The following is a 10479-nucleotide window of genomic DNA, read 5'->3' as shown; positions in this document are numbered from 1 at the left end:
TCCCAATCATTTGTAGATTGGATAAACCTAGTAGAGTTGCTCTCATATTTTTGGCTCAGGATGCCTTTATACTCATATTATGATGGTCACAATAAACTTTTGTTTATGTAGGTTAGTGCTATTAATAGTTAAGATATGTAATTAATACATTTAAAAATAACAAAAAGAAACAAATTACATGTTAACAGTAAATATTTTATAGACAATAAACACATTTTCAAAACATAAAAATAGTAAAGTAACTTAGTTTTATACTTTTGCAAATTTTAATATAGGGCTTTATGGAAAACAGCTAGGTTCTCTCATCTCTTGCATTTAGCTTGAGATTTTTGTTGTTGTCCTTGTTCCAGTGGATGTTTATGAAAAAAAGGCTAGCCTCCAGCAAATATGTCAGTGGGAAGAGGAGGGTATTTTGATAGCTTTTTAAGATACTTTTGGATGTTTCATCAATCCTCTGGAAAACTGTGGTATACTCTGAGAAAATTAGAATAAATAAATGGAAGGCATCTTAATATTTTTATATAAATGCTTTGGCATCATGGACCCCTGAGGGTCTCCAAGATCATGCTCAGAGAGCTACTTTCATAGTAGATTACAGGGGAAGGGCTTTGTGCCCTGTATCACAGGAACATGAGCATTGAACAGATTTTCTTGTACTTGGAGGATAACTGGACTGAGTACAAAATCCTCAGCTTGCATTTCCTTTCCATGTGCTTCTTGAATATGCTGTTCCACAGCTCATAAGAATTTGACATCAGTCTAATTTTCCTACTTTTCTAAGTGGTCAATTTAATCTAGAGGCCCTGCCTTTTTATGCTACATTTCATTCTAATGCTTTATGGAGAACATGTCTTGAATCTAACTGGGGCCCTTACATGGAAGGTCCTTTCAAAATGAAGATTTAGGTGGGTTTTTTCCCCCTTATTTCCAGAAATTTAAAATTGATTAACATCAATTGTTTTACATTTTTATTTTTCAGAAATGATAGATAGATAGATAGATAGATAGATGGATGATAGATAAGTAATAGATAGATTCTAATTTTCTTTTTCTACCTTAGATTTTAGTCACTTTTTCTCTGGATAGTTTTACTTTTTGAAATCTTATTTTCATTCATTTGATTGTATTTTTATAGTTCTTCAATGTCCTTTATTAAAATTTTATTTGAATAATACTCCTTTTATAAACATCTTGTAGATGTGTCTACATTGACAAAAAATAGTCTTGTATTTTTCTTTCTATATATTTTTTCTCAATGCAATCACTATTCATTGGCTTTCTTTTATATTGCCCATTTTTATTCTTTTAAAATTTCTGAATTAGACTCTTTTTTTCTTTTTCTTTTTCTTTTTCTTTTTTTTCTTTTTGAATTAGACCCTTTTCTATGCACAGATTTCTGTTTGAGGATTTAGGATCTTTAATTTAGTTTGGGGTATTGCATCATAACTTTTCTGGGCTCCATGGTTGGCTTTTATTCTGGTGGGTAGAGGTATTAATTTGCTGAAATGTTTTCATCCTCATTTAACATTTTCTTCTCAGTTGTTGGCATGAATTTGATCTGATTGTTCTTATGCCTGGGCATCTTGTAGACAGGATCTTAGTCCATAAGTGCGCTCTTTAGGTAGTAAGATTAAGTTTAAATTTGTAATGGATGTCATTGTTGGTGGTGATAAGATGAGAGGAGAAAGGGTCCCCATGGTGTGCCTTGTCCCATCTTCTGCAAAATATTGTGCATGATTTTTCCTCTTCCTTCTGTTTTCTCACTATTCTGGTGCCAAGAAACAGCTTCTTCTTCCAGTCACCTCCTTCTCCCCTGAATTGTCATCCCCAGTCCTCAGCCCTGCTCACCCCAAGCTCTTTCCCTGGTGCTCTAAATGTCCAAATCTCCACCTTGTGTAAAGGTTTTAGCAATTTGCTCTGCACTTCTCTTGCAGGTGGTGTTTTTCCTTGTGTTGTTGGATCTGTTCTCCATTTTCTTCTCCACTTTCTCTGGAGATTCTTAGGTCCCTCCTCCGTACTCTGCCCCCACACACAGTAAGAATACCACTGGAATCTCTTCCCATTCACTTATCTATTAGCTTAACTTGAAACACGTGGCACATGAGTCACGTGTTGACTATACACGTGGTATGAGTCAAATGTGGCTATGCCTGTAATTCTTGGTCATCTTCTAGTTTGTGTGTATATGTGTTTGTGCAAAGAAATTGGGTTCAGGCACCCACTATTATCCTGGAATTTATTTTCTGCTGCTCTTTTGGAAGTGTGGACACCTGTGAACATGGACCTTACAGAGCAGTTTCAAGATCCCATGAAACCCCATGAATCTTCCTCCAGTAGAAGAATAGGCACTGAGCCCCCAGTTTCTGAAAATGTTCAAAAAGTAATTATAAAGTCTTCAGCTTCCAGAAACAATCTCCACATCTTGCCCATATTGGAACTGGTGGATTAGTAGTTTCTTTTAATTTAATTTAATTTTTTCAGTGTTCCAAGATCCATTGTTTATGCACCAAACCCAGTACTCCATGCAATATGTGCCCTCCTGAATACCCACTACCAGGCCCTCCCAACCGCCCCCTCCCAACTACCCTCCATTCCAAAGTCCTCAGTTTGTTTCTCAGAGTCCATAGTCTCTCGTGGTTCATCTCCCCCTCCTATTTCCCCCCACTCACTTCTCTCCTTCTCCCAGTGTCCTCTGTGTTATTCCTTATGCTCCATAAGTAATTGAAACCATATGATAATTGACTCTTTCTGCTTGACTTATTTCACTCAGCATAATCTCCTCCAGTCCCAACCATGTTGATACAAAAGTTGGGTACTCATTCTTTCTGATGAAGGCATAATACTCCATTGTATATATGGACCACATCTTCTTTATCCATTTGTCTGTTAAAGGGCATCTTGGCTCTTTCCACAGTTTGGTGACTGTGGCCATTGCTGCTATGAACATTGGGGTACAGATGGCCCTTTTTTTCACTACATCTGTATCTTTGGGGTAAATACCCAGCAATGCAATTACAGGGTCGTAGGGTAGCTCTATTTTAATTTCTTAAGGAATCTCCACACTGTTTTCCAAAGTGGCTGTACCAACGTGCATTCCCATAACAGTGTAAGAGGGTTCCCCTTTCTCCGCATCCTCTCCAACACTCGTTGTTTACTGTCTTGTTAATTTTGGCCATTCTAACTGCTGTAAGGTGGTATCTCAGTTTTCAATGGTTTAATTTATCCAATTAATGACTTTATTATAAATATCTTCATATTGTTATTGACTTTTTCATTAGCTTTCTATGCTTGGTAGATCAGACTCCACTTTTGTTTCTTTTTGAAAATATGATTAGTGAATCTATCATAAAGTACATGTTATAGAATATTTAGGGAATTAACTAGAGCTTGGGAAAAATACTCTAATAAAATATAAAGGCCACTGGTTAAGCAAGTATTTCTGTGATAAAGTTTTAGAATTACTCTGTAAAAGAATGATTTTCTAACTAATAAAAAGACATGAATAGTAGTATATGTAGTCTTTGAATTGTATTTAATAGGAAATGTTAAATTTAGACTTTGTTGCTCATTTAAAGCAGAACAAATTCAGAGGAATAGAGACTATTTGTTTATATTGTACAAAGTCAAGTAATCAAATGAGTTTGGATTGACTCATTTTCCCTCCGATCAAAAATGCATGTTGAATGTAAAATGATTGAAAAGGCATTTCCTCACTCAGGAAATAAGAGCTAAGTAATTTTCCTTCCAGTCTGGGTGCATTTCAGAAGAACAAAAACATGTCTGACTTTTGGCCTGTTCTCCCACTTCTTAGAGGGGTTGCTTAATGGCTGTGACATCTGTACTCAGCACTTCAGAGCCACTTGAGGGCATTGTCATTTGACTGACTGCTCCCCAGAGGAAGATGTTTTTTGGGTAGAAAAAGGAAATTTGATAGCTCTGGTCATTTTGGTTGAATAAAATTTAAAATAACTGCAGCATGAGCATATGAGTGTGGGTGGATATATTCACACACATGCACACAGGCACATGCATGTGCATACATGTATGTACACAAATCACTCAGGGGTATGAGCTGGTCTAAGATGATATGATATTGCATAAGTAAGGATATGTTTTGTTCTAGTTTTATATATCCAACATGTCGTTTCTTGCTTAAATGTCAGTGTTCAATTTCTTTTATCTGGTAAATGAAATTCCAGTATTTAGCAATAACAAGAGATCTGTATACAGGTTTTACAACCTATTTCTATAGCCCTTGGAGGTTTGCAGTAAATCCAGTTTCTGAGCCACAGCATGTTCAGTTGGTTGTAGTTTTTCATTATAGTTTCTTACCACTGTGTGTGAGAAAACCAAACTGTAAACAGTGAAACCAGGAAGGGACATGGCATGAGGTGGCCCCCTCCATACTCCCATTGGGGAGCAGGAGACACTTGTCGTTTTTAGTAGTTTTACATTAGTGGCTGTGGAATGGTTAAATTCCACACCTATTTAATAGAACAGGTCATTAGGTGAAAACTATCTCCACAATTTTAAATACCAAAATAACAGAAAAAAATATCCACACCTATGCATGTATGAGTGTGTGAACATATACAATTACTTGATTGCCATTAGAATAAGATGTAATAGCTTCCAATTCCCAGAGTTTTATTTCTGGAAATTATAGGATTTGCAAATCTGGTTTTAAAGGGAAGTTTTACTAGATTAAAACATGCTAATTATTTATATACATCTCCCTTCAAAAATTACATTTATTAAGTAGTTTGGGGAAGTCTTTAACTGTCAGTTTCCTTACTTGATTCATCCTCTGATTTTATCCATTAAGAAAGGTTTTATAGTGCACATTTTCTTTTTTGAGAACTGTTAAAGTGATTGACAAATAATATCTGGAATCTGTGTGAACCTTAGGTTTGGCCATCATCACAATGGCTGGACCTTGAACATATCACTTATAAGCTGCTCATGTGTTTGGAGATCCTCATATTGGCTTCTCCATGTTGTCCTATGTTTCACTCCAAACAGATACTTCCAGAATTGCTGAAGAGGCAGTTTAATTATTCTTTGAGCTCATACTATAGCGATTTGATCAAAATACTATGTATTACCTCTCAGATCTTAGTCAGATGCTTCCTGAAGTATTCAAAAATAGTAATCCACTTAAATTAGTTGATTTTCAACATACAAAGTAACCAGTAGAAGCTAAGGTAAGGGGCGCCTTGGTGGCTCAGATGGTTAAGCATCTGCTTTCAGCTCAGGTCATGATCTCCAAGGATCAAGCCCCATGTCAGGCTCCCAGCTCAGCAGGGAGTCTCCTTCTCTCTCTCTCTCTCTCTCTCTCTCTCTGCCTCTCCCCCTGCTGGTGCTCTTTCTGTCTCTGACTCTCTCTTAAATGAATAAGCAGAATCTTAAAAAAGAGAAGCTAAGGTAAATATGGTGTTTCAAAGAGAAGTAGGGATGATGGTGATGATCATGATGAAAATGATGATGGTGATGATGATAATGATGATGTGGTGATGGTGATTATAATGGTGGTGTTGGTGATGATCGTGGTGATGGTGTTGATTATGGTGATGGTGATGAAGACTGATGATGATGGCAGTGATCATGATGATGGTGAAGATGATGGTGGTGGTGATAATGATGATGATGGTAATGGTGATGATGGTGATGATGGTGGTGATGGTGATGGTGATGGTGATGATGAGAGTGGTGATAATAATGACTGATAATGGTGATGACCATGGTGATGATGATGATGATGATGATAATGATGATGGTGGTGATGACAATGATGACTGATGATGGTGATGACCATGGTGATGATGATAATGATGGTGATGGTGGTGATGGTGATGGTGATGGTGATGATGGTGGTGATGGTGATGATGAGAGTGGTGATAATAATGACTGATGATGGTGATGACCATCGTGATGGTGATGATGATGATGATGATGATGATGGTGGTGATGATAATGATGACTGATGATGATGATGATGATGGTGGTGGTGGTGATAATGATGATGATGGTAGTGATGATGGTAGTGATGGTGATGGTGATGATGGTGATGATGGTGATGTTGGTGAGGATTGTGATGATGGTGTTGATTATGGTGGTGGTGATGATGACTGATGATGATGGTGGTGACTGTGATTATGGTGAAGATGATGGTGATGATGATGACTGATGATGGTGGTGATGACAATGATGATGGTGATGATGATAGTGATGGTGGTGGTGGTGATGGTAATGATGGTGATGATGGTGGTGTGGTGGTGGTGGTGGTGATGATGATGACAGATGATGATGTTGATGGTGATGATGATGGATGGTGAGGAGGGTGATAATGATGATGGTGGTGATAGTGATGATGGTAGTGATGGTGGCTGTGATGTGTTTCAGTGTTGTGAGTGTGATGAGGGGGGAAGTGGGAGGATCTACTAAGGAACACGAAAAATCTCATCTGTGGTCTGTGCCATTTACTTGGGAGTATGAGACATGGAGGAGCAGAGGTTGCCATCCTGTTACCAGTACATACAACCACCCTGCACACACAGAGTTCCCTGCACACTCAACACAAAACACTCGTCCATGGACCTAAGCACAGGCACTGTTGGTATGAAGACAGGCATCTGAGTGGAAGGAGGTGGTATCAGGGGAGCACTGTGTTGGGTTTCTGTGGAGTGCTGGAATGCCTGGACAGAACATTTGATAATCAGTTTAAATGTATAGTAGAGTTGATGGGAAGGTAAGAGAAACCCACAGAAGCTGGCAGCGAGGGGTGAGTGTGCACCCAAAGGCAAAAGTGAGCATATTTATCAGGGTCTCTGCAGCCTCCCAATGCCCAGGGTTCTTCTAACCAGCCGTGTGCATGTGGGGAGTGGGTAAAACTTGGTCTTGTTCCAGGGCAGGTAGGGTGAGAGACCCTCCTCCTGCATGGTTCCCTGGGGGCGGGGAGGTTTGAAGTCAGACCCTGCTGGTCTGTGGAGGGAAGCTATATCTCACATCTGCTAGTCAACACCCCAGTACTCCTGCCACATGCTGTGATCTCAGTCCTCAGATCTGAGAAACTTGTGAGAAAATTTACCAGAAACTAAAGAACGTGAGGGTTTAGGTTGATTATTCTTAACTAATGCCGAGAAATGAAAAACAAAAACAAAATCAAATAATTAAAAACAAAATAATATTTAAAAATATGACCATCTAAGTTCTAAGTTAAAGAGAAGTTTTCAAAATTTTCTGCCCAAATAAGCCACAATTATAACCTGTAAAAATAACCTGGAGAGGAAAAGTCAGACATCTAATCAGTAGATGGGTCAAAAAGACAATAGTGTGCTTTTTTTTTTTTCCCAATTTATTTATTTTCAGAAAAACAGTATTCATTATTTTTTCACCACACCCAGTGCTCCATGCAAGCTGTGCCCTCTATAATACCCACCACCTGGTACCCCAACCTCCCACCCCCCCGCCACTTCAAACCCCTCAGACTGTTTTTCAGAGTCCATAGTCTCTCATGGTTCACCTCCCCTTCCAATTTACCCAAATTCCCTACTCCTCTCTAACGCCCCTTGTCCTCCATGCTATTGGTTATGCTCCACAAATGAGTGAAACCATATGATAATTGACTCTCTCTGCTTGACTTATTTCACTCAGCATAATCTCTTCCAGTCCCGTCCATGTTGCTACAAAAGTTGGATATTCGTCCTTTCTGATGGAGGCATAATACTCCATAGTGTATATGGACCACATCTTCCTTATCCATTCATCCGTTGAAGGGCATCTTGGTTCTTTCCATAGTTTGGTGACTGTGGCCATTGCTGCTATAAACATTGGGGTACAGATGGCCCTTCTTTTCACGACATCTGTATCTTTGGGGTAAATACCCAGGAGTGCAATTGCAGGGTCGTAGGGAAGCTCTATTTTTAATTTCTTGAGGAATCTCCACACTGTTCTCCAAAGAGGCTGCACCAACTTGCATTCCCACCAACAGTGTAAGAGGGTTCCCCTTTCTCCACATCCTCTCCAACACATGTTGTTTCCTGTTTTGTTAATTTTGGCCATTCTAACTGGTGTAAGGTGATATCTCAATGTGGTTTTAATTTGAATCTCCCTGAGGGCTAATGATGATGAGCATTTTTTCATGTGTCTGATAGCCATTTGTATTTCTTGATTGGAGAAGTGTCTGTTCATATCTTCTGCCCATTTTTTGATGTGCTTTAAAATTTTGAGGAATAATGACTTTGGAATGGGAATCAGTTATACAACAAAACTATCAACAAATATGAGATCACAACATAAGCAAGCTGAGATTCAAGAATGTAGAATTATAATCATCCTTAGGTGCTCTTTGAACAAAAACAGAAAAACAAACAAAAAAACTAGCATTCAGTCTTGGGAAAGAAAAGAAAAGGGGAAATTGAGAAATAAGAGGCAATTTTGCAGAAAAAATACATAGGAAAATGAGATCTTATGTTTAGATCCATATTTAATATTAAAAGTAACTTTTTGTAATGCCCAATAAAAAAATAAATCTTGACTAAGACTAGACAGACTTTCTTCAAAAAGATTAGTATGTGTGGCTTTCCTCCAAGATGAGGCACAGAGGAATTTCTGTGGTGGGAGAAGTAAGTTACAGCTTATAGGCCTGGACAGGAGACACAGAAGAGCAAGGCTGGCCCAAAGGGGCACCACCGGAGAATGTTCCCGAGGGTGCCTGCCCTTGGGGAGGTCCTGTTGCTCAAGCTGGTGCAGGGATCTGGGAGCAGGAGAGGAGCAGTACCAAAGTGTGGTTGATGCGTGGGTGGCTGGGTGGCTGTGACTGATCATTGGGGACGAGCATTCAGCTGTCAGTCACCACGAAGGACTTTGGAGGGTCTGTGTCCTAGAGAGAAAGGGGACAGCATGGATCTCATCTTAGTGTCAGCAATTCTCAGAACACAGTGGGTGGGGGCTTCTGCTTTCCAGGGTCATGGCCATGGGCTGGAGAAAAGGTCAGCATTGTCTGCCACCTCAGGTAAAATGCCAGAGGGCACCAGGACCTTAAGAGGCAGACAATGTGTGGCTTGAAAAATGGGGCCAAAGATGTCAGATGTCGAGCAAATCACCGGCAGGGACAGGCATTCCTCATGTCGTTGCACGTTGTGTATATGTATGTTTTTTTACAAGTGGAAGGTTAAACCTTCAGGAAGGTGAAGAAGCATCTGCAGGTGTGGTAGAAACAGAAGAACCTAGAACCAGAAGTGGAGCCTGAAGACGGAACTGAACCGCAATCTGGAGGTTGTACATGTGGCGTGAACTCCAGATTTGAACAGAGAAGGGTTGCTTCATGTGGGCGAGCAAAAAAGTGGTTTCTTGTGATGGAAGCTATTCCCAGTGAAGATGCTGTGGAGGTTGTTGTGGGGACAAGGATTTAGAGCATCACATAAACATAGTTGACCCAGTGGCACCACATCCGAGAGGATGGAATCCAATTTTGAAAGAGGTTCTCCTGTGAGTGAAAGGCCATCAAGCCGCCCAGCCTACTGCCGGGAAATCATCTGTCAGTCAATGTGGAAAACTTGGTAGTCGTCATGTTTTAGGAAACTGTCCCAGCCCCCCGGCCTTCAGCCACCTCCAGCTTCAGCACAAGAACCAGCACCAGCAAATAGATAACTGCTCACACAAAGCTCAGATGATGGCTAGCAGTTCCAACAAGAAAGCATTTTTAAATTAGGTACGAACATTGTCTCGCAGTGTGCTCATGGTAGAATGTACAACTTGGGGTGTTTTAATGTTGCAGTTGAAATCAGAGATGGATTATTTCTCTTTGGAGAGAAAATCCATTTCGTTGTATGTTTTTACTGATCATGATACAAACCAAATAGCTTTTCTCCATTTTTATTTCAAGTACTGATCTTAAAACACTGTTTTTATATTTTGTGAGTTTCTGGGCGAGATCACTGAATATCAACACTTGGGGCTTTTCTCCCCAGAGCTCAAAGTGTGTATTTGCTGCTGGGATCTGTGCTACAGGATACTCCCAGGCTGGTTCCTGGAATGTCTACCCTGTGGAGGGACCACTGTGCCCTTGAGATTATTGTCGCCATGTCTTAGTGAAGATGCCTTCATGTTCAGCAACAAAAGAGCTCATCCTATCAAGAGAATACATTCTTTCTTGGTGCAAAAGTGATTCTAGCTAAGAGAAAACATGCGTGTGTGAGGAGCCAGTGAGGAGAGAGGGTGAGGACACGTGCTTTCCCTTTCGCACTCAGCACTGCCTGCCGTAGCTCCCAGCCCCGCAGCGATTTCCACATTCTCCAATACTTCAGAGCACAATGGACTCATCTCCCAAATGAAAGTGATTTCCAGAGGTTGCTAATAGCCTTACATGGTGTTAGCAATAATTCTTATCATTAAAATTGTGTGACAGTCTCAAATTGTCAGGTATTTTGCATCGTCCTTTAAATGGAATAAAACATTAAATTTTATCAGACATTGTGA

At 39.9% G+C, this 10479-nt stretch overlaps 1 protein-coding gene across 1 annotated transcript in view; it reads left to right on the top strand.

Moving 5' to 3' along the window:
- Positions 1 to 5513: 5513 nt before the first annotated feature.
- Positions 5514 to 10479, top strand: part of LOC122903494 (contactin-associated protein-like 4) — a 126803-nt gene continuing 121837 nt past the window's right edge. Inside the window, exon 1 of the mRNA XM_044244361.1 lies at positions 5514 to 5631. Coding sequence (XP_044100296.1) covers positions 5514 to 5631 — 118 coding nt within the window. The remainder of the gene's footprint in view (positions 5632 to 10479) is intronic.

Source organism: Neovison vison, chromosome 3 (genome assembly GCF_020171115.1).
Source record: "Neovison vison isolate M4711 chromosome 3, ASM_NN_V1, whole genome shotgun sequence".
NCBI classification, from domain to species: domain Eukaryota; kingdom Metazoa; phylum Chordata; class Mammalia; order Carnivora; family Mustelidae; genus Neogale; species Neogale vison.
This window is presented reverse-complemented; position numbering and strand designations above follow the sequence as displayed.